This window comes from Falco rusticolus, chromosome Z, assembly GCF_015220075.1.
Source record: "Falco rusticolus isolate bFalRus1 chromosome Z, bFalRus1.pri, whole genome shotgun sequence".
NCBI lineage: Eukaryota > Metazoa > Chordata > Aves > Falconiformes > Falconidae > Falco > Falco rusticolus.
In genome coordinates this window covers 42,690,168-42,715,103 of record NC_051210.1, presented here as the reverse complement: position 1 = coordinate 42,715,103, position 24,936 = coordinate 42,690,168, and the positions used below count along the sequence as shown (strand labels likewise).

The window sequence follows — 24,936 nt, the reverse complement described above, 5'->3', positions numbered from 1 at the left end:
GCAGACACATTCTAGATACACAGTGGTCTAGTGATTTCTGCAGTGCACCATGGTGGTTCAACCAGAAGGTGAGTCTTGACTCATAAATAAAAATAAACACAAAGCAAGCAAATGACAAAACTTACATTTTTCATGTGGGCAAGTGACATTTCTAGTAACAATATTTTTAGTTAAAACATTTCTAGGCAAACAAATCAGATATACAAGACTGCGCAAACTGTCCCCCATCTCTTGCTTTCAAAGTGTCTGGGCTATCACACTTAACACTGGCAGATAGAAACAGAAATAAATAAAACAAAAAAAACCTCAAAACACCAGTTTGTTCCTCTCACCTCAGGCCATAAATGTTAAAAAAAGAAAAAACACCAAACCACACCCAAAAACCACCAACAGGTAGTTCCAACCTTTCCCTTCTGCTTTAGCAGCTGAATAATGCTTCAAGAAATACAGCAAACATATTAGGGATCCAAGAGTGCCACTGAAGACAGAATGCTGGCTCTGTTTGCCACTCAGGAAGCTGTCCAACCAAAGGGTGCAAAAGGAGAAGAAACAGTAAAGTTTCAGCCCCAGTGATCTACCACCTTCTGAAAAGTGTGAAGTACTCAGCAGGAAAGAATAAGTTAGAATGCATTTGAGCATGTGGGAGTACAGTAGGTGGGACACTTGTTCACCAGAAATACTGCCCCTAGTGAGGGCAAAAATATCTGCCAAACAATGATTAACTGTACTCCACTGACTTTGTCATCTTGAGAAATAGACGTTGACTGGGACTATCAAAGGCATCTCCCTACAGGTACTAAGAATATCAGAAGATTCGCCTCACCAGCAAACGCACAGGTTGAAACTATACAGATCCTTACATGAAAATCAGTCAGAAGTCAAAATGAAAACAAAAATAGAAAATGCATTTTGCATCTTATTTCCAAATACAACAATTCCTACAACTTGTTTATCTCCCTTCTGGCAAAAGCAGTACTTTTTGTCCATACAAGGATCTCATCTAAAATGAGATCAAAATCAGCAGCTCTCTTTACAAAATTGGGGAACATTTAAAAAGAAAGATCTTCCAGATTAGAATAAATCTGGAACTTTCAAATATCCTTGTGTTACTCAATTCTTCGTTTTGATGCTGCCTGTATCTGTAAAATCCCTTTCAAGTCAATAGCAAACAAAACCACACATTTAAAATGTGGTTTAAAACAAACTGCTTCTGCAGAGCAATATCTTTACTGTTTCTTTCCAGTATAAATACAAGAAAAAGAATCAAGTTAAGCTTTTTCTTCCTTTTTTAATATAAGATGTAGCTTAAGAATGCTTAATCTTCAAACATTTGAAATGGAAAATGCCCACAGAATATCAAACCCTCAAAACTGAGGGATTAACATGGGGAAGTTTCCCAAACCCTTCTGTAATGCAAAAAAACATTATTAGAAAGTGGTGGAAATACAACTTGTACAACCATAACAGTACTACACCACCACAATGTGCAGAAAGGGGAAAGTAACTTCATCTACTCTCAGTAGCTGCAGAGATATCCACTAGATGCTCAGAGATATTCTGGGTCCAAGTGGACAGATATTACACTACCAAATACTGAGGGGAAAAAAGTGCACCTAATTTTCCCTTGTGTTTCAGTAACCAGGAAGTATTTAGTGATTGGATTCATATAAACCAGACCATCCACCACATTATTGCCATGTCAAAGAATAATATCTACTGTTATATTTAAGTTCTGCTTTTCACTACTCTTCCACACCAGTTCTAGTCTCTAAAGCCTGTTCAAGTATCATCCTGCCATTTGGCTGAGCATAGACTTGAGCTGAAACCCTGTGTGTGAGGTTCACATATGCCACACTTGTACTGAAATGCCTCTTTGAAACCAAGCAACAAGGAAGCTAAGTCAAAAGTGCAGAACACAAACTGTGAACAATTTGTATTTCAATTTGCTGCCTGTTGAAACCATCATATCAACCAAAAGCAAACTAGTAAGTTGGTAGGGCCTCCTAACAAAGCCAATTTGCAAAGGTAATTATTACCCAAAACAGTAATAGCTAGTATTCAGAAAAATATACTACACCCCCCTACACCCCCCCACCCCACTCCCCCCAATCAACAAAACCACAAATAGCTATCAACAAGATCCTCCATTTCAAACAAACCTGCAGGTTTTATTTAGAGCAGTTCAGAAACGATCTCTTGCTCAAACTCTGAGAAAGGTCCCAGAACACTTGTGAATCCCAAACAGCTACTCCTGGCTCCTTATTCCCTGTCGAGGTGTATTACTTGACAATAGCTCAAATTATTGAGTCACTGCTCTTCCCACAGCATGAATAATGGCCTCCCTGGTGCATAAATTCATGTACTAAATCAGCCATAGGAAACCATTGCCTTGCTCTTCACAGCTCTTTTACTCCTCATACTAGCACAGTTATGTGCAAATAAATTAACTACTTCTTTGACACAGGTTTGCTTACATAGTGGCTGGAATCCTTATCATCCACCTTTCTCTTTTTGATGTCATTGGTATATTCAGGGCCATTCCTGCGTTTATCTGTGCTTCGCAGACTGTCCGGGACCAACAGAGAATTACTCTGTAAAGAGAAAAAACAAGGTCAATCAAAAATCCCTCTCAAGATGCCTTCATACATGCTTAAAAACTCAAACTGGATGGGATAGATGCTTTAGAAATGTGATACCTACATAGTCTTTTATTCCATTTAATTCAATTCAAAGTCCTCCAGGCAAACATGTACAGCTTCATGCATTCTAAGAAGCTTGGCTTTTCATTGTTCAACTTATCAAAAGTTCAGTTCACTTGTCAGTCACCATCTATTTAACCAATTAATTCAGCTGAACGTATTGTTTAGGAAAAGCAGGCTTGCTGTTTATTCATGAGCAGGTAACAATGATTTATTTATTTATGTATTTTTAATATACAGGTCCCATTTATAATATGGAATATAATCTGATTGATAGCTCACTTCTAGACCTTCATAAATAGACGCTTTGATACATCTACACCTGCAGGTATGGATAGATATATGGCAACTTGCCTTTAACTCGTAAATATTTACCAAATAAAGTTATGCAGTAATCATTTGTTATCTGGAGTAAACTCCAGTTGGAAGCCCTTAACAAATGTATTGCAAACAAAGATCAAATATTTTTACTTCCAGCATAACATTCCCTACTAGTGTGAAATTAAGGCTAAAGCGTTGTTTAATCAGACTTGATCTGAAAAACTGAGGCCAAGACACACACAAAAGACAAAAGCAAAGACTAATCTTTTCCTCAAACTACATGGACTGCTTTCATACATTCTAAGTTATGCTAAGTACAAACTGTTGACCCAAAGAGAAAGGCATTTTAGACATTTTTCAGTCACATGACAATTTGACATGGCTGTGATTCCCATCTCCATCGTAGTTCCAGCTAAAGCATTAAAACGTGTTACAATGAGTTCTTTTAAGTGCAGGATTAGCATATGCAAGAGGGCAATTTGTTCAGTGATGTGTTAATGCTGTGAACAATACTGAATGAGTTGAGAAAAAAATCTCCTTTCACAAAGACCTGGTAAGTCTAGTTCCTAAAAGCCAAGTACATGCTTACATAAATATGTTCACATAAATATATAAGTAAATACGTATTTACACACATGCATCTGTGTCTGACAAGAGAAAAGCCCAATACCAACATACATGATATGTCTAAGTCCTCCAAGGAAATACCTAGATCTACCCAAGAGCCAGGGACATTCACTCTTAATATATCATAAACATAAATTAATGGCCACTGAACTGTGCACTGAATGGCTTCCCCGTTAAAACCTAAGGACACCACGGTGGCTTTCCTCAGACATTAATGTTTAGTCCCAAGGAGAATGAAAACAAAACAGGGTACACAAGGCAATCTGAACCCTCGTTTTCCTACTTCAGAAGCTGCACTTTAAAGCGAACTCTAAGCTCTTTTATTCGTGACTATTCAAGCTAAACAAATGCCAAGGGGCTTACATAAAGAATATAGGAAGGTCTAATGAAATTCAGTATAAAGAAGCTCAAAATAATGTTTTTACCGTAATGTTTTGCAGCTAAAAGGTGGGTTTGTTGGATCACTGAACTAATTGCCTTGACAAATGCAGACTGAATTTAACCCCTCATCTCCTCCCAGATGCACAAAACTCAGGGATTCACTAGTTTTAAAAATATTAAAACCCATCTTCAGCATTTTAATATCAAAGCCATCATGTCTGAAGCAGCAGAAACACGTTAATAAGCAAGCTGTCAATTCAAATTTGACCACTGATTTGAGTACCGCAAATGTCTTTTCTTAAGGAAGAAAGTATTTTAGTTAAGAGATACTTCCCTTAAAAATAATTTTTAAAATCTATTTTACCACTGAAGAGCTTAGAATAAAACAATGAAGTAAAATGTAGTAAAGTGAATAAACTCAGTTTCTCATTTTAAACTGCCAAAATTAAGCATGAATAACATTCAAGTGGCAAAGGGGCAGCAGCTGGGAAAATTTAGCAACCCTGCCATCTGAAGTTACTACCCAGAAGTGTAGGAAACAGCTTGCAAATTTTGGCATCAAGTATGTGTAACGACAGTGTTGACTTTTTTTTTCTGGTTTAACATAAAGTCTACCTAGACAATGCTGACAATATTCTGTGCAGTTTGTCTTGCAGGATTTCAAACTCCTAGATACACCTAGCTCCCACTGTGATCCTAAATGCCAAACAGATTATTAGATTCGATTTTTCCTCAAAACAGTGATAGCTTACTTAGCACATAAACATAATTCTAACAATAATCTACAGTCCTCACAAGCCTATTCTGAAAAATGTCTTCCCTATGGTCATATTTACACTGCCTTTCTCTAACTTAAACACATTCATTTAAAGCACTGTTCGCTGCAATAAGAGCATACACGCCAGAAGGTGTTGTAGAGCAGTTTAAATAAGAATGTGCTGTTACTCTGGCAAAATTTACCAGTAAGCTCAATAATTAAAAAGTTATTGTTTTCTTTCCCTTAGGAAAGGGAAGTTCTTACAACTGTGACTAAAATCTGTGACTAAAAAAGTGCAACTTTTGATGAAAAAATAGCTTGCTACTATAACCTACTACCATAATTCAAACCAACAATTCTGTAACATTTCATTCAACACCACAAAAATATGCATCTTTTTAAGTAGTGCATATGGTTGATCCAGAACACTAAAGTAACAAAGGCAGTAGATGAAAAAACAAACAAGAACTGGGGAAGAGATGATCATATACACCTGGGGTTATTGACATCTCTTACCCACATAAAGTTAAAGTTCAGGGAACAGTGTAGACAGCCACCTAAAAGCCACCTTTCCTCATTTCAGCTCTGGTAGAGTTTATATTTGCCACATGTTCACTATCGAGCATAGAGCCAGCTAGGAGCCAGCAGTAACAACTTTACAATGAAGAATTCTTATCTTCTCTTTGAAAAAATAAAATAAATAAAAAAATAAATAAATAAATAGATAAATCTGTTTAGTTCTTCTACCAGGCCTACTGACATCTGACTTATTTTCAAAAGTAGGACAAGCATTTTTATGTAACTTTTTTTAAAAATAATGTTATAGAAATTTTCAGTTGGGATTTACCTTCAATAATAATCAGTTTGTACAAAAAGGCAAAAAGATACATACACGCATAGCTGATTTCCTAAAGATAAACTGCATGACACCAGTTTTTGTTTTGTCTTAACTTCAACAGACGAGACACTAACTGAGGATAATCCTTGCTTTCCTACTAGGAGTTCAATTTATTAGGGATTACCAATACAATATCTGTAAATCATAAATCTTAGATCAGAACAAATAGTCAATATAAATTTTATGTGTTTTCTTTTTATTCTGATAATTAAAAAAATATTCACATCAATTTCTTCAAATAACTCCTGAAAGAAGCAAAAAAGCCCAGTGTAGCATCACTTCCTGTCAGAGTGACCAGACTGCAAAAGGGCTGTATAACAGGCAACTTGGTATTCTAAAGCAATTTTGCTGCCAGCAAAAGTTAAACTCTGAAACCCCCAGCAGCAAATGTGAAATGAAAACCTCGTCACAATTCACAAAGAGAAGGCAGGTTCCATATTAGGAATATAAGGCACATCATTCAAATACACTTCTTCGACTGCTATGGCATTCCCCATAGCAACTACTTCCAGACCACAAGTACGTGTGCCAGAGGTACAAGCTGAAAGCCCTCAGTACCTCATTCAGCCTCAGGTATAATAAAGCAAAGACAACTCACTAGCACACACAGAACTGACAACTAACTCTATGCTGACCATCACAATTAAATAACAGTATATACAACACAGCTGTGATCATGGTTCAACTACACCTGGTCCCAATAAAGATCTTCTCTAAGCACTGGGCTCCTTATCCCTCCTACTTGCCTCTGCCTCAAAGACACACACACTCGCTCTGTGCTTGGTCATTCACTGACTGTGCAGCTGCACGCACCTGCCATCACAGCCTGCCATTAGTTGACAGCTTGCACTTGTCCGTATCACCAAGTAAGGCCACTGTGTCTGTTTAACAGTCACTACACCCGTGCTGCTGCACCACACACAAACACTACCAACAGGACAGCCATACATAGATGGGCACAAATGCAATCCCTTGTTGAGTAAGCAAAACAGGATCAAGTCTAACACCTAAACCAAAACACCAGTTGCTCAGCAGTCCCACTGCTCATTATCAGGACCTACTGATAGGAATACAGTGCATGTTGGAAGAGGGACTAGCACTTAATCATCCTCCAGCAAGGCACAAAAAGATTAAATTCAAAGTTATTCAGCTGAAGAATCATTAACTTCCATTTGGTGAATACGGTTCTTGCAAACACACATGTCAACAACCCAAAAGTTGACTTATAAAGTCAGTAGGTTTTGTTTTAAATTACCCATGATTGAAAGCTACTGACTTCGCCCTCTTTTTGCCCACCATTTCAAGTTACATTTAGACTAGTAGGTTCATATTAGGAACAAGGAAGTCTAGAAGCTTAAACAGATTTGAATCACTCTCCACATGAAATCAATAATCAGGACACATTAACAGAGATTAAGGCTTCTGTTGATTTCAGTATTTTCTAGCTAACGTTTGTCAGAATCAGGGTATCCATAGAAATTTATACCACGCTACCCCAATCCTCCTGCCCTTCATTGTCAGCCTCGTGCTGCTTTGTATAGACTACAAACTGAACTGCAACACAGCATCCCACAGCTCTTCTGTGTGAGCAATTCCCACTGAAGCTAATTTGCTGTTTGCATCCATAAAGACTATAAAATCTTATTTTAATTTTTTTAAATTGACAGCGCTAATAAAAATAAAAGACATAACTGATTAAAGAAATTCAAGTTTTTCTATTACAAGCTATACAATGGAAAACAACGCCTTCTTCACAAAGGTCAAGAAGCATACATGTGCCACACTGAAGAGTACCCTACTTTCTCCTCTAACTCCTTTTATGACCTCCCCCCACACCCAATCAGGAAAACTAAAACACAAACCAGAACCAGCCTGCATATAATATCAACTGAAAAGTAGCATTCAGTTGTGCATGCCCCCTTCCTCCAGGACTGGGAGGGGAAGAATAGGACAGAGAATATTTTTCTGCTGTAAGAAAAGAGCATTTGCTTTACAAAGTAATTGCAACATTTATGCTTAACAATGAAGGCAAAAAAAATTCTTGGGAAATTTATGAGTACTTCCTAACTCTTAGAAAACAAGTTCAATGTTGTCATGAGGACAAAAATCAACCTTAATGTAAATTCCAAGCTCATAATAAAGTCAGTGTTTACTGTATACTGATTATTACTGATACAATAGAGTGCTTCAGAACATTTGCATTTCTATGCTGTCTGAACAAGATGCTATAACAGTGGGAAGACAAGTGATAAATGAACAGCTAAGATGAGTTTGAAAAATGTTGCCAGTAAGTTCCCTTGAGGAAAAAATGTGGACATCAAAGTTCTTTTGGATTGATGTCTCCCAAAACTTTATTAAGCCCCAGTTGCAAAACTTGCTTACTTTGCCTGGCTTCATTACCTGCAGCCAGACTATGCCACAATAGTAGGGAAGCCTGCATTCCCACAGTAACATGGCCCAGTTTTGGATGGTTAAAGCTACATCAGCCAAAACCCACCTGCCATTATCCATGTAGTCCTGTAATTTAATTTTGACCAAATTTTAGCAGTTCATATATGAAGTATACCATTATTACTAACCCGAATGTTACGCATTTCACAAATGTGCATTTCAAATAATTCCTTTCATTTTACTTCCTGAAACCTTCATATAAAAAAGAAAAATGTAGCCCTTGACATTTAGATACAGCAAGAGTAGGTAAAATGGACACTAAACACAATCAAGAATAATATCACTAAATCTTTATATTCTTTTATAAATGCCTCTAACTCTTACTGCATTATGCAGTATTTCTAAACATACAATACATAAAAGCTTTAACTGCTTGTCTAAGGAGACTTTAAAAAAATAAAACTAGAGCTCATTTAAAAATGAATATGCCTAAATGATATGTCACAATAAGCTTTCACTCAAAGCTATGTCAAAAAAAAAATATTAATTTAAAACCAAATAGGCAAGCACTAAATGTAATCTTTCAAACCTGAACACTTAAAGCTGTCAGCTTCTGCTGATGACACTGGAAGGTCACACTAGATATACTTGATGGAAATCATCACAGGACTGCACACTAATACCAAATACCATGGTTAATTTGGGTAACTAATAGCATGGGGTTTGGTGATTTGCATGATGAAAGTAAGCCTTTGTCAGATTTTCTGACAGCACCATTACATTTAAAACATCATTCTGAAAATCAAACTGATCTTATCTTGGTCATCCAGATGTTATAAAGGCATTTACAAAATAATAGCTTACTGCTCATAACAATGAAACACATGTAATAATTCCATAAACCTGCTGGTATGCCTTGTATACTTGTAACCAAAGTTGTATTATCCTTAAAAATATATTTTAAATTAAAAAGAAATTCATCAAAATACAAGATAATTAGAAAAGCTCAGAGCAAATCATTCCCAGCCAATCATTTTAGCCACATTTGAACTTGACCATTACTTGAATTATGGTTCTTTCAATGAAGATATCATTTACTGTTAAGCCAAGATTCTAATTCAACACTGTACACAAACAATTTTAAGTTCAACGTAAAGTTCACCTGTGTTCAGCTATCAAAGTTTAATTTAATTATGAAGTATTATTCTCCACTAGGACCAAAAAGAAACTATGGCCACCACAGTGTAGAAACCCGAACTCAGTATCTCCATACAGTGGAGTTCTTTTATTAAATGAAGCCTCAGATAGTTTAAAGATTACTTAGTGGTAAACCCAGCATAAAAAAGAGCCTACTACAGGTACCAATTAAGTGATCATGAGTTACACTTATGGCAACAGAACTAACTGCAACACTAAACCTGACATATAGTAAACTATGCAAGTGATATTGCAAATCTCCCACAACACAAAAGCCAGGTTTAATTTTTGACAGTTCTCCTTCCATAGGCAAGTACTATTCTCAGATACAAGATGAATTCTGAGTCCATATTTCATAGCACTGTGAAGCATCTGATTTTAAACTCAAAAACCTTTTAGCAAACAACATGACGGACAGGGCAGGGGAGGATGGGAAGAGAGCAAGGATATGAAACATAACCACCACAGCAAAACACAAAGCTATCACTTCTACATGTGCACACACACACCATCTTAAAATTATTTCCACAGTTACCCTGTCATTAATAACATTAGGCAAGCTGAAATGAATGCTTTCTTAGTAATCTAAAAACAAAAAGATTGCTGCAAAAGATATGCAGATAGTTTCCAGTAAGTGATTGTCAAGCCCTAGTATAAAAACAAAAAGCAGCAATAAAAATCAGAAGTTTAGTACCATAAAGATATCTGTCAAATAACTTTTCCTTGTTCTTGTCTTTTCTAATTGAGCCTAAGAAACAAAACAGAGCCCAAATTCACCTATGACATCAACAAGCAGAACTAGCTTTGTTACTTAAAATCATGTGGAAGTTGCACATGGCCATTTCCGACAGACTAATATAGCAATATTGCTCAATACGCAACGGTATAACAGCTGTTACAAAGGAGCTGTTTAGCTGTTTTTCAGATAGAATTGTCTTAGACCAATTCTATTACAGCTTATGTCTAAAGGGAGAAAAAGTATTGCTATGGAAGTCATACCCGAAGCACAAATTAAGCAGTAAAGACATTAGTAAAGCTTAAACAGATTCAGTTAAAGAAACTCCTAGGGCCAAACCCCATTATGACATATGAATTTTAAATTTCTCACCTGTTCTGCAACTCTAATTCCTAAAAATCCTACAGGAAAAATCTTAGCTCCAGTAACGTTATACTTTTAAGTCGCAGTCAACATCCTGTTTGATTTGCAGCTTTCCCCCTGCCCCCACCCCATCCTTCAGTAAGCAAACCAAAGTTCAAGCTCCCCCAAAATCATTCTGCTCAGAAAGAAACCTGATTCATACAGCTCTCCAAACAAATGACTTTGTGTTCTGCATAAACCAAGAGATATCTTAACAGAAAACACACTTGCATAGTATCATGAATCTGACTAAAAAGACAGACAAAACAGATTAACAGTGCAGCATCTGATTATTACATTATATAGAAGTGGAAATATTAGCAGGAATGTTGGTACTTACTGTGCCTGGCTCTCTGTCTGCTCCCGTAGTAACCAAGAAATGCACAGACATGCCCGTTCAGACACAGAGGCAAGAACAGAAATAAAAAAGGGGGGAAAAATTAGAACACAAGCCGCAAACAGTTTTTAAATGGCTTTTATTTATATAAGTCATTGCACATTCCTAATACAGTGATTTCCTGAAAATTACAGTACTTTGTAAACGTGATTTACAGTTTAACCATACACAAAGCCTAGTTTTATTTCATGACAGAATAAATTATTTTTTTTTTCAAAAATTAGTCAAGTGCAATTTTGCCCAATATTTGTGCCTAGAATTTAAGCCTATGAAACTAAAGTAACAGATGCAATTATCTAAATATTTTGTTTGAACACATTCACTTCAACATTTAACTTCTCGTTCCCCCTACCTTCCCACCCATCCATTTAACAACATTACTTTCTTTGAAAAAATTACCCATTATGCAGTTTAACAGTTTTTCACAATATGGTGCAGGCCACTGGTGTTACAACTAAGCATTTACCAGGATGTCAAAATGCCCTGCAAACTGTAGAGCAGGTGACACCTAGTGATCCCCTTTTATAATACTGAAAATTTCCAAGCTGAGTTTTGCATTAGTGGTATATAAGCAGACATTTTTAAGTTTGCCAGCAGTTTTTTCTTATTCTATATAACTTGAATTCTTTAAAGATGCACAGTTTGCAGCAATGCACAAATTTGACAATGTCCTAATCAGGCCTGCCATGCCTCTCACCTCTGTGGTGTTCTGCATCATGATGCTTCTTGTCATCTTTTATTGCCAAGTGAGACTGCCCACCCAAAGCGCTAGAAAGGGCAAGAAGGCCAGCACTGCTTCCAAGTGGGGGGATTCCTGGGGGCTGAAGTCCTGATGGATGTGGTGTTAGAGGCACTGGAGGTCCATGGCCATGGGAGAGATGTTGAGCCTGCAACTGCTGCTGCTGTTCCCAGCGGTATCATCATCCCCAAAAGAATAACGCATAGCACATAGTTTGGGAAGGAGAAGGGAGAAGTTTGGTTAATTACTGAGAATCAACAGTGGATTTTTTAATTTGTTTATCTGTTTTAAATCTAGCTTCTCCCATTTGTCCCACCACACTATACATCTTGCATTATATCATGCTGTCTGTGGGCAGCTCTGCTCACATCCCATAACCAAAAAAGGCTACCTGGATGCTTGTTCTGCAGCCCAAGGAATAGGTTCAACTACTGCAGGTTGTTTTGAGCAGCTACTGCCTGCCACAGCATCACAGGTGACAAACGAACAGCAGCACCAGAAGGCCCGAATACTTTTCCCTTTCTATAGAAAGGAGTATCACTGCTCTGTGAAAAAAAAAAGTTTCACTGGCAAGATGGATTTAAACTCACATCACTCTTCCCAATTTGGAGACAGTAAGTAGGTTTCTGTTCCGAGTATTAAAAACCTTAAAGATACTGCTCAATTTCATACTTGGTGTCTTAAATTTATATTCCATTCTAGCCAGTCTTTTTTAGGGGGGAAAAAATATTCATGAACTAACATTGTGTTTAGAAACCAACTTTGAACTTAAAATTCAGGTATTCCAGATAGCATTAATATGGTCATGGAATTCCCGGCAAGAGACATGGTATTAATGAATTAAAATACTTCCATCTGTTTCAAAAGCAGCCTGCAAGATCAGTAACATAGTGAGTGGACATGCAACCCTGTAACCAATCTGGCAAAATAATTTCAGAAACAGAGTCCTTACAATGGAATGACTTCCCCGTAGTTTAAATACTAAATGTTAAAGCTGTCATGGTTTCATTAATATTTTCCAAGTTTAGCTAACCATTTAATTTGTCCAAAAATGCTCAGCACAGATTTATTTGGAAAACTAAGCTTCAAAACCATCTTTAGATTAGTCATAGCTCCTCTTTAGTCTGCTACAGGTAAACAGATTTTCTGCTTCTTTCCTGCTTTCTCGTGCCTGAGCATGTGAACGGAAGACAGAACAAACCTCTCCACTTTGGCCATGCTCCAACATCCCTCCGCTGAAGGGTAGATACCATGAAAAAAACTAGAGTACCACCCAAGTCATGGGATCAAAAAGACAGATAAGCAAATGTCTGAACAGGATGAGCTCAGGTAGACATGACAGTCTGACCTTGTGAATGCTAGTGGTCCTCTAAGAGCAGGCAAAATTGTTACAGTACTGCTTGCTGACAGGTACTGAAATAATATCTAGACTAAAGCTCAGTATTTCACAAGTTACTCCAAAATAATCCAATGCAAATAATCCAAAAATATTTTATCTGCTTCCATAGATCCCAAGACTCTTCAACTGTCAGCAATACCTGCATAATATCTACTGGTATATGACCGACTGAATTTATTACTATTTAAATAACTACTGTGCCCCTACACTTTTATATCTCATAACCCCGTATTATGTAGACAAGGGACTGACACTAAAGAACTCTGGTCTAGACCTGCTAATCTTTCACTTTTGTGTTGTCCTAAGTGTAACACAGACATTATTTACTTATTTTTTATATACAAGACAAATCTTAAAATGTATCACAATACCTTTAGTCAATTCTATAAGCCACGACTTTATAAAATCTTTCTCATACCATGTATCAGGAATTTCTTTCCATGTGCTACATACAAAACCTCACTAGTCTTCACCATAATATGTACATCTGATCACTATCCTTACCAACTTTTCAGTATGTTTAAAAAGCAAAGTGAGAAAGGTGGTTCTTATTCTTCTATTTTTATGTGTTTACAACAACCCAAAAAGTAACATTTTGAAGGAAGTATTAAGAAATATTTTTATATTTCTGTAGACTACCCTCTACAAAATCAAGCCGCTACTGCTAGTGAAACTTCATGTAACTGAAGAAATATCAGTGAAGAGCACTGTGAAGTCTGACAGGACTGTAGCATTTCTGTGGGCTTGTTGGTCTTGGTTTTTGTTGTTGTTGGTTTTTGGTTTGGTTTGGTTTTTTTATCCAGCCTCTAAAACCAGACTTCAGTAGTTTCCAGAGTGTTTCCACAAATCAGGAGATAACCTGATGTTTTGGCAGGCTCTCTCAAAGTCTTAGTCTGGTATCTTAGTTGTTCCCTTACTCACTGACCACTTGGCCAACTCAGTTACCTGTACCTTAGCCATGAGACAACATCTATCAGCAGTACTGCACTGAATTCATGGCATTGGTCTTACTTGTCCCCAGCTGCACTATGACACTGGATTACCTAGTTATAGTGTGCAGTTAACTAACAAAAAGTAATTTACCCCTTCCAAATTGGTTTCATGGAGAAAAACCTCCTCCCTTTTCCAAGTCAGCTCAAATCAGTTTATTTTGCAGTGTGAGGCCAGGAAGGTCAAAACAGGGAAATGAAGTTAAATTGTTTCCATTCTTGTCCCTACCCCTTTAGGAAGCCATAAAGATTCCCTTTATTCTTGCCTCTCTTGCTTAGTTTAATTAGCAAACAAGTTAACCCACATAATTTCAGGAAGCATAGTTTAACATCTTTCAAAATTAAACTCTTAGGGACACATTACCTACAATTTCTCTGGCTCTAGTTTGTAGCCTAGACACAGGGTATTTCAAAAGTCCCAGAAATGGAAAAACAGATTAATTCCCACTAACAGCTTCTGAAGCTGAAAGCAGGTAAAAGGGCTAAGTTTGGTTTTTCTGACAGGACTGCATACAAATGGTGAGGATCAATGCCCAGTGTAAGGTGTAGAACGGAATACCAGAGCTGTTTATACTTTAGCAGCTTTGCCAAATGGTTACTGAGAGCAGTAGAGGAAAACAGTCCCCAAAGATGCTTAAATATCCAACTACATTAAACAGTTTTAAGACTGAGAACCTGCTCATGGTCTTTTAAGCCACCAAAGGTATATTATGATTTAATGTCTATTACTTGAGACTCATTGCCGTTTTAAGACTGAAGTATACAGATTTATTGTTTACATATTACCTATTCATAACAGGTTTAAAGTTTCATAACAGGTTTAAAGTTTTCCCTAACACAGATACAGATGATCCTTTCCAGAAGTTCATGCTTTTTTTATTAATAAAACCCTGAATCATCAAAAAAATACTTTTTTTCTAGAAGGGGAAAAGGGAGTATGTACTGCACACAAAGGAAGAAACTGAAGACCAAGGAAATGGATAACAGGCAGTGCTCACCAGATGTATTTAGTAACTAGACATTTGCCATAGTAGATCCTGGAAACAATTGTGTTATGCATATAATCACTTTCCTGTCACTTCAAAGACACTAGTGCCTGCTCTGTCACCTTTTAAGAGCTTAGCAGCAGTAAGATATAAAACAGAAGAAGTTGGCAGCAGTATCATGGTCTACTAGGCACGTTCATTAGCAGTTAATTAAAAACTAGACACCTGCCATAAGAAATGTGCTCAAAAAAGGATGAGTAACAGGTCTGTGTTACTACCAATTATTATCATTACTTGCAGAGCAAGGGCTGCGTCCACTTTCAGAGGAAAGTGGGAAGGTAGAGAAGAGTGCAACGATGCGTACCTAAGTGACTGCACTGAGATAATTAGCCATAGTAGAGATTTTAAAACAATCAGTAGTTCACCCACCATTTTCTTGCAAAAAACCTAAGTTCTTCGTATTTGCAAAGGGAGAAAAGAAATGGCAAATTCAGCTTACTGTACAGTCTAGATGTAGATTTTATCACCTCAAATTCTTTTCCCGGTATCCCCTAACCAGACCACAAAGATCCAAAAATCAATATATGAAAAACACAGCACTTGCTTCTCTGAGCAAGCACTTCCTAACAATTTTAAAGGCAGTACAGTTTTTCACCTCCAACATCCTAGGCAAGTTCCAGCTATAAAGAGCTCTTTAATTAGGACTTACAATTTGGAATTCATTTTCAATCTCTGACAGAGACTTCCAGAAACAGAGTAAATCTTTGTGAAACAAGTGAGATGTCTCCTTTAGGCTCTCTGCTTATCAAGATAGAACAAGAGCTGCTACAATCCCATTTCCCACCTTAAAGAAGCTCTACTGGGGTCACAAACAACTATGGCTTACTTAGAAATCTAGTTTTGAATTCCTAGCATTAAAGAGTTGGAGCATTCTTCTGTTCTTAAACGGATGTGTGATGTACTATTCAGTACCTGCTGAAAAGCACTGAATTAAAATTCAGAGGTGATGCACCTAACAGTGGAAAAAAGGTTATACCTGGTCCTAAACTGTAACAGCTGTCTTCTCTTGTGCCCTTCTAAATAAACATCAGAGAGTAGAAAATGTTTCAAAAACCTTATCAGCCTAGCACCAGTAATACTATCAACAGATTCCCTCAAGCTCCATAGAGATGTTATGAAAAAAATATCTGGCAAGCACAAAAGTAATTTAGAGACCTAAAATGTAAAGGGCACTATTTCACGTCAATTCCTGTAAAATTGAAGAACTGTGATTTTGATGAACTCAAGCAGGCAGAAAGATGTGACAGAAAAACATGCATTACTGTGTTCAATCTCATTGCCATATTCTCTCCCTTCCTAAATGGAAATCTTCAGTGTTTTTATTTGCTTGCTTAAGTAGCAGAAAGAACTAAGAGCCTGTATCAAATGCCTATGGCAAATAAACATGAGGGCCACTGACTGAGCACAGCTAGCTGACCAAGCAACCTTCCCCCCACTGTTTAGAAATACTTTTTAAACCAACATTGCAAATTTAACCTTCCAAAAAATGTAAACAACTCACAATTATTCTCCTGTTAGATCCAGTCTTCTCCCTCATTCAAAACACAGCCCAAACCCCTGCACACACTACTTACACCACCAACAGTCAAATCTAGCAGGAGAGAAGTCATTAGACAGTCTAAGCCATTAACTAATACTTGCATCTAAGTTTCTGCAGATGCTTTCAAAAAAGTGTTTTGGCTACAGGGGAGAACATACTGCAGGATGAAAACCAACTTCCCTTAAGAATATATCCACATTCTTCTACAACAGAGTGACTGCATCAGTGTACAAGGAAAGAACTACAGATACCATCTACAGAGACTTCTGTAAGGCATTTGTGCCTCACAACATCCTTGCCACTCAGGTGAAGAGATACAAGGTTGATGGATGGATTGTTAGATGCATGAGGAACTTGTTGGATGACCGCATCCAAAGAGTCAATGAGACTCATAATCCCAGCGGAAACCAGTAACTACTGATGTACCCGAGAGTTCATAATGGGGCAAACACTATTCAACACCTTCATCAATAACGTAGCTAAGGGGATTGAGCACACCCATTATCAAGGTTGGAGATGACACCATGCTGAGTGGTGCAGTTGATTCACCTAAGGGAAGGGATGCCATCCAGATGGAGTTTGACAGACTTGAGGAGTAGGCCCTTAAAAATCTCATGAGGTTCTACAAGGCCAAGTGCAAGGTCCTGCACCTGGGTCAAGGCAATCCCCAGTATCAGTACAGGCTGGAGTATGAATGGGATGAGAGTAGCACTGTGGAGAAGGACATGCACCAGCAATATGCACTTACAACCCAGAAAGCCAACTGCATCCTGGGCCATATCAAAAGAAGCAGAGTCAGCAGGCTGAGGGCAGCTGAGCTCCTCTACTCCACTGTCATGAGATGCTCATCTGGAATACTCTATCCAGATCTGGGGTTCACAGTGCAAGAAGATGACATGGACCAGTTAGAGCAGGTCCAGAGGAGGGCCACAAAAATTATCAGAGGGCTAGAACATCTGTCCTATGAAGACAGACTGGCAGAGTTGGGGTGTTCAATCTGGAGAAGTTAAGTTTCCAGAGAGACCTCGTAGTAGCATTTCAATACTTAAAGGGGGCTTATAAGAAACATGGGGACAGACTTTTTAGTAGGGCCTGTAACAACAGTTTTAAACTGAAAGAAGATAGATTTAGATTCAATATTAGAAAGAAATTATTTACTGTGAGGGTGGGGAGACACTGGAACAGGTTGCCCAGAGAAGTTGTGCATGCCCTGTCCTTGGAAGTGTTTGCAGTCAGGTTGGACAAGGCTTTGTGCAGCCTGATCTAGTGAAAGATGTCCCTGTGCATGGCGGTGGGGCTGGACTTTGTCTTTGAAGGTCTGTTCCAATCCAAACGATTCCATGATAGGTGAACAGACTGAAAATATGAGCTAACCAATATGGGTTGCTTACTACTCCACCTTCTAACCCAGCTTCAGCAGCAGCAGCTCTGTTTCCTCTTCATTGCTTTTGGATGTTTCTTTTTCCTTGACAATATCACCACTAGATTAACAGCAGTCCCCGCAACACAGTCCCTCCTAACCTATCTGAACCCTAAGCTTCAGTACTGTAGCAGCAATCTGCAAAACTAAGCTCCAAATTTGCTTTCTTTTGCTGATGAAACAAAACTGGGAGGAGTGGCTGATACACCAGATGGCTGTATTACCACTCACAGGGACCTCAGCAGGCTGGAAAAATGGGCTGACAGGACTTTCTTCAATTGCAACAAGGGGAAGTGCAAATGGAAGTACAAAGTCCTGCACTGGGAGGAACAATTCCATGCACCAATATATGCTGGCAGCTGTCCAGCTGGAAATCAGCTTTGCAGAAAAGGACCTGGGAGTCTTGGCAGACACCAAGTTGAATGTGAGCCATCAATGTGCCCTTGTGGCAAAGCAGGTGAATGGCATCCCGGGCTACATTAGACAAAATATTGCCAGCAGGTCAAGGCAGGTGATCCTTTTCCTCTACTCACCACTGTTGAGGCCACACCTGGAAGGAGTATTGTTCCAGTTCTGAGCTTCCCAGTACAAGAGAGACATGGACATATTGCAGAGCATCCAATGATGGGCCTAGAGAAGGCTGAACAGTCCCCCCTCTCTCAGCCTGTACTCATACACGAGATACTCCAGTTCCTTAATCATCTTTGTAGCCCATTGCTGAATGGCCCAATGACGGGGAAAGAGGCAATGGGCACAGACTGAAACACGAGAGATTCCTCCTGAACATCAGAACACATGGGGGTTTTTTACAGCAATGGTGACAAGCACTGGCACAGGTTCCCCAGGGAGGTTGCAAATTCTCTATCCTTGAGGATACTCAAAAGCCGTATGGACACAATCCTGAGCAAGTGGTTCTAGGTGGTCCTGCTTGAGCAGAGGGGATGGACCAGATGACCTCCAAGGGTCCCTTCTAACCTCAGGCATTCTGTGATTCTGCAATTCTTACTGCTTACCATTTTCTCCCTGTTTAAATGTGTTTTAGAAAAATGTGAGTCAGCTACTTTCATTGCTTAATTTTCTTCCCAAGTCCTTTGAAACATCTGTGTTTAGTTTGGTTCATTTGGTTTTTTTACTTCCCCTTCTTCTAAATGCTCAGGTTTTATTCTGACAGATAGCAAGCCACACTATACCCCAGTAAACAAACTTGAAAGTGCCCACTACTGCATCTCTAGGTAGTGAGCCAGGAATTGAGCCTTTGTAGTTTTGTAGAAGTCCTTTGAAAACACTATCCATGATGTGAACAAGACACAGTGCCTTGGGTGCAGGAAGAGACCATCCCTTCAGAACAAAGAAACAGCGTCTTCAGCAAACCTCTTTCATCTATAAATCACGTGAAACGTTATTGTACTACAGAGATGTAAGTCCACAGTGATACCAGGGGATTTTTACCAGTGTGTTTAACTGTAAATGTTGCAACTAATGTATCCATGACATTGCTGAGCTGCACAACGCTGTATTATGTACTTTAGCTAGTAGTAGAACGCTGCATTTTATAGTTTAGCTACTAAGTAGATAAGAACTGGTCTGAAACCAAGACATGAGCCAAGAGTGCTGAAACAGGGCCAGAAGAGAAGGTCATGAAAAGGATAGTAATAAGAAAAGGAAGATGACGAAGAAGAGGATTAAGAAAGGATGGAGAAGTCTCCCAAATGACTACCAGAGGACCCCCAACCCATTATGCTACACATGCGTATAAAAGTGTAGATATGATACATAGTTCCTGAAACTGTAATGAGTATGGTAATAATTTCTCAGAAACATCATTAATATGTATAGATCAGCCATATATAGATAAACAGTGAACAAAGTCAGTATGCACATTGGGTGAAGCTTATCCCCTGTGTATCTGGTGCCAAAAATAAAGAATGCCTGCTTTCTAACCACTCTAAACTGCGTATTAGAGAGTTTTGTCTCCAATTTCTCGGTATTATTAGAAATCAAGTCTGGTTTCCTCTTTCCTCTTCAAAAAAATAGGAAAAGCAATGCAGATTTCAACTGGCTCACAAAGACTAAAAAGACCACTTCATGCTTTGGTGCTGTCATTGCATTTTTACACTGAAATATACCTGTTTCACTCTAAAATGTATGTCTTCTACAGATCTATGGTACACAGTTTTGTCACAGAATCCCAAACCTGGCCAACTGCTCTTTTCTCCTTGCATTAGAGATTAAACTACATTGTTTAATCTTGCTAAATTAAGGGAAGTTAGGATAAACACAAGCACAATTCCTCATAAACTTGCTCTACAAGGCTAGAAGTTCCTCTCTATCTAAAGAATGAAAATAAAAACTAGCTGCACTTACAAAGCTGCCACACTAACTTCTCTGAAATAAAATTATATATTTATTTATTGGCAGTGTTCTTCAAGGAAAAACAATTCCATAGATGAATTACAACACAGGCAGAAATACAGATTCTAATGCAGGGGCAGCAAAATCGGTCACCTTCAAAGACCCCACAGAATGCAACTGTAGCAGCCAGCACGGGTCAAAAGCAGTTATACTGAAGCCTGCATCTACCTAGCAAAACTCTAAATTCAATTTTTCATTACTACAACAGGAAAATGTTTGAAAACTCCTTAAACCCCTTATATTTAGTATTTGTGTCTTATTCTTTAGCTTGTCTTTTAGAATAGATTCTGTATTTCATGGGGATTTTTTCTTTAAAAAAGAACAAGAAAAATGAAATCTCTCAACAAAAGAAAGGCTTGGTTGTTATCAATTTGAATTGCATAGCCAGTACCAGTCTACCTACAAGTACACACATAGCGTTTTTGTTGAATCACAAGATCTCATCTTTAAATTTTAAGACTGAAGTTCGCTTTACACCTACAGAACTGAGAAACAGGTCTTCAGTGCTCCCCAATATAATGCAAATAGCAAATATAAAAATAATTTCCACGTGTAGCTTATTAACTGCTGATTAGTTCCCACCACCACTATAGATCACATATACAGACTGCAAGGGAGAAAGCAGCACTCTATCTTTTCCTTAGCACTATGCTGAGCATCAGCTGTAGTCTTTGCTGTGCCTTTCTGTCTCACTTTAAACAGCTAGGTTTTTCTGCCCTTCCTTCTGGCATTCTGGAGGGCAAATCTATGCACCAGAATTAGAAAGATAAAGAGATACTACACTTCAGACCTCTTCAAAATGATCACTCTTGTAAACAGTAATGACAGATGTGGGTGACCCCACCCAAATGATTTGTCACCTCACCCAATGAATGAGCACATCAGCTGTTTTTCTGCCAAAGTGATCAGCAATTAACTATTTAACAAAAGTTTAGTGATAATTGTGAAGTGGCAAGATTTTTAACATCCCGTTGACATAGAGGGAACAATTATATAGTACTGCCAGCATGACTGGCACTTTCAAAAGAGCAGACCTGAACTAGCAGCCTAGCTATACTGTGGAGCCTCTGTGGATCATCCCACACCGGCAGAGCCCTGCAGCAAGGATGCAGGATATTGCCAGCAGATGGAATTCTTCCAGTTCAGTGACATCTTCTCCCCAAGGTGCGTTAGCACTCCACTGGAGTGTGTAGCTGCAACCACATAAGGGCCTTTGCCAACTGAAAAGTAGGGTTTTCTTCCCTCCTCCATGCTTTTAGGCAGTGTAAGTCAACCTAAAACTTGGCAGCTTGTACCAAGTTGACCAGACCCCTTGAAGCATAGCTAGAGGTTGTGTCAGCAGCTATGCTGGCAATACAACAAGCAGCCTATGAACTGCAGAAGCCTTTTTGCTAGCATAACCTTATATGTATATACACACATACAGCATTTTATGTATCAAATATATAACATGATGTAATTTATATCATAATATATCATTAACAGTTATACACTACATATACTCTCATATAATTACATCACATATATTGCTTGTTTATACTTTCATATAAGAACGTAGAAGTTCTTTTGTGTGTTTGTATATATAATCTGTTTATAGGTATTACAGGGCTGCCTTAAGTACAGTTGCTGTCTTAAACAGTTTATAGCAAAAAAAGGAAATAGAAACAAGTCAGAAGAGCAAGTTCTAAGGGTCCTAGTATTAATAATGGTTGTGGGTTTTTTCCTTAGATTACATAATGTTGTGGGTTTTTTTCCTTAGGCTAAATTCTTAAGAAATAATGGACAAACAGCAAAGCTGAAGCTGCATTGGAGAAAAAAGACTATGCAACAATAGAGGACAGATGTCATAGGGCAGGAGGGAGTGGATGGGAAGAGTCAGAGTAAAAGCTGAAAAAATTATGCTTGTGCAGGAAAACATGTCTTCAGAGGACTTCCTGACTCTAAAGGAAAGTAGCAAGTTCAAAACCACAATCCAAAAACCACAGAAGACAACCTTAAATTCTCTTGATCCAGACAAGACAAAGGCTGGTTTTCTGAAACCAGTTACATTCTTCTGATCACTGTCAAGAGTAAGTCAGTTCAAAACCAAAGCTTTTCTTTAATTTTGGTCCACTAGATACTGCTTTCTCTGAAGACTCAGATGCAAGCCTTAAGTCACTAGAATGTAGCTGTCAGCAAACAGTACTTCCAGTTTGGAGAAACTGCCAGCACAGTTTTTTTCTGTGGCAACCATAAATTCCTACTAGTACTCACCTTCTAATCTCTAATCTACATTTTTGTCTTATTAGCTACTGTTAGCACACCGTTGCTGTGCAGCAGCACTTCAAAAGCATGGTCCTGCTGACAGCAGCCAAAACCAACTAGTTCAAGCATGCTCCAACTTGGAAATGACTTAAAGATATTAATCTAGGAGGTTTTATTACTGACATGTGATTATCTTAAGTATTTAGTTTTCTTGCAGCCTCTTTCAGTCTCCAGAAATTTAAATCTGGCTGTAGATGAAGATAGTGATGATGGAGCAGAAAGGCTTTTTGCTAAATTAAAATCCTTAAGTTGAATATATTTTAAACTACACTCTTCACTCTTTTGTCCTAGCTACTTCTAACTACAACATTTCAGAGATATCAAGGAATGAAAAATATGAGAGTCATGAGAAAAGCATTACATGGATTTTTATTTACTGTTCCAAGCCACAGACCAGATTCTTTGAAATTCCCCGACACATTCTGTAACTACTTCCACCTACAAATGAGAATCGCTTCTTAACATGCATTTGAGCAATCCACTTTTGCTAATCCTTGCTTTTACCACCTCAATACTACTGTTTGTAAGTATTTAAAGAGCTACAGTTAGCCAGCACCTTTCAAAACAGTACTGGACGTTCACAGAAAATAAGTGTTATACAAGATGCAACTTTGGAATAATGCAGTTACCAGATACCAGGAATCCTGTAATTGATACAAACTCTTCAGCATACTGAAAAGTTGCAGCAAACTGCCCCCCAAACTGTGTCTTTGCCCTGCCTTTAATATTTCCTTAAGTTATCCTAAATGCCTATGCTAGCCTCGCTTTGTACAAGAACAAGGAAAGCAAGCTTCTCTCCCTTCTGTTCCAGTCCTCCCACACAGCCCCCTGTCCCAACAGTTTGCCTTGCTCTTCCCCCACGAAAAACATCGGGGGTTGCTGTTTTCTTGTACATCTCTAGTTTAACGTTTACAGTACTTGCGTCCCCCTGCACCTTCTTCCAGCCCCTTTGCGCTTACCTCTCTGTGCTTTCCTACCCCCAGTGACTCCATCTTTGCCACAGTTGCCCACTTACAGGTACATTTTGCCAGTGCAGTGCACACCACTCCCACTGGCACACTGGCAGTTCACTTCAGTTTATCAGTGTTTGCTTCTCAGAACCTAACCTTAGTGCGTTTCGGATCTGTATGCTTCAGTTTTTGCACCCTTCCCTCCTACCATGAAGTAGTCCAGTTTACAACCCTACATCACTCAGCATGTAAACGCCTGATGCCTTTCTCTATTCTTACTTACGTTGAAGGACAACTCCAAGACCATGCTTTGCTTCACCCTTACTCAACTAACTTTGCATTTGATTTCATCTCATGTGCATCAGTCCCAGCTGCATTTCTCTTTTTTCTGAGCCAACTGATTAATTCTTCCCCTCCAACTCCTTCCTCCTCCAAACCTACCATATCTCAGACTTCATTCAGGAGAAGCACTGAAGGTCACATCACATTTTTATCTCAGCCTACAGACTCCTCACCTACTCCACTTGTCTCATTTCAACTATGAACACAAAGCAGATGTTTGTAAGGGGGAAGAAGGTACGCTCATCACTTCAGTTTGTCTCCTTTTACTTCCTTGATAGCTTTGGCAAAAAGTGAATATTCACAAAAACTATCTTCAAACATGGAAAACTATTCTGTCTGCATATGCTTTAAATGTCTCTAGAGGAAGCAATCCTTTCCACCAGGATTAAATAACCTACCTTTCTGTGCCAAGGAAATATATATGTATTTCTGCTCCTCTGCCTCAACCATTTTCAAAGGCAAACTCATCCCTAACCCCCATTTTGCCCTTCTGGTAGCCCTTCCGTAGTCTCATTATTAAAGCTCACTGAACACACTTTCTGTAAATCCTTGCATTTAACTGTACTATTCCAGTATTTTGACTAAATTTTGGTCCTTTCCATTCCACCAAAACTGTTCCTTCCAAACCAGTCTAACAGAGTCATTTAGAACCAAGATCACAAAAAGAAGAAATTGTCTCTTCTGCCATATCAATTTCCTCTGCTTCTATCTACCTAACCCTTCCTGAAACCACATTCTCCATTGACTTCTCTAGTCTTCTGTTTACTACTGCCACATACACAGGTTTTCCTATCCATCCCACTTGCACCTCTCTCCTGCTGCAAAACAGACCAACTTACATCTCTACACCATTCAACATGCACATCCCACATCCCCAGAATCTGCTCAGTAGACAGTAATCCAGCAAGTGGTACCAGCTCACCACTGGTACCTCACATGCTCATCTCATCAGTCTACCTTCTCTCTGCATTCACAGTAGCTGCTTATCT

The 24,936-nt window shown here is 38.5% G+C and overlaps 1 protein-coding gene across 6 annotated transcripts in view; it reads right to left on the bottom strand.

Annotated features, from left to right (window-relative positions):
- The window catches only part of TLE1 (TLE family member 1, transcriptional corepressor), a 77,718-nt gene that overhangs the window by 28,460 nt on the left and 24,322 nt on the right, over positions 1 to 24,936 (bottom strand). For 4 of the 6 annotated variants that reach the window (XM_037374616.1, XM_037374622.1, XM_037374620.1 and 1 more), the window contains exons 7-9: positions 11,504 to 11,708; positions 10,750 to 10,766; positions 2,475 to 2,591 (exon numbers count right to left, since the gene is read on the bottom strand). In XM_037374616.1, coding sequence (XP_037230513.1) covers positions 2,475 to 2,591; positions 10,750 to 10,766; positions 11,504 to 11,708 — 339 coding nt within the window. The remainder of the gene's footprint in view (positions 1 to 2,474; positions 2,592 to 10,749; positions 10,767 to 11,503; positions 11,709 to 24,936) is intronic. The other 2 variants (XM_037374617.1, XM_037374621.1) reach the window with 1 other exon arrangement.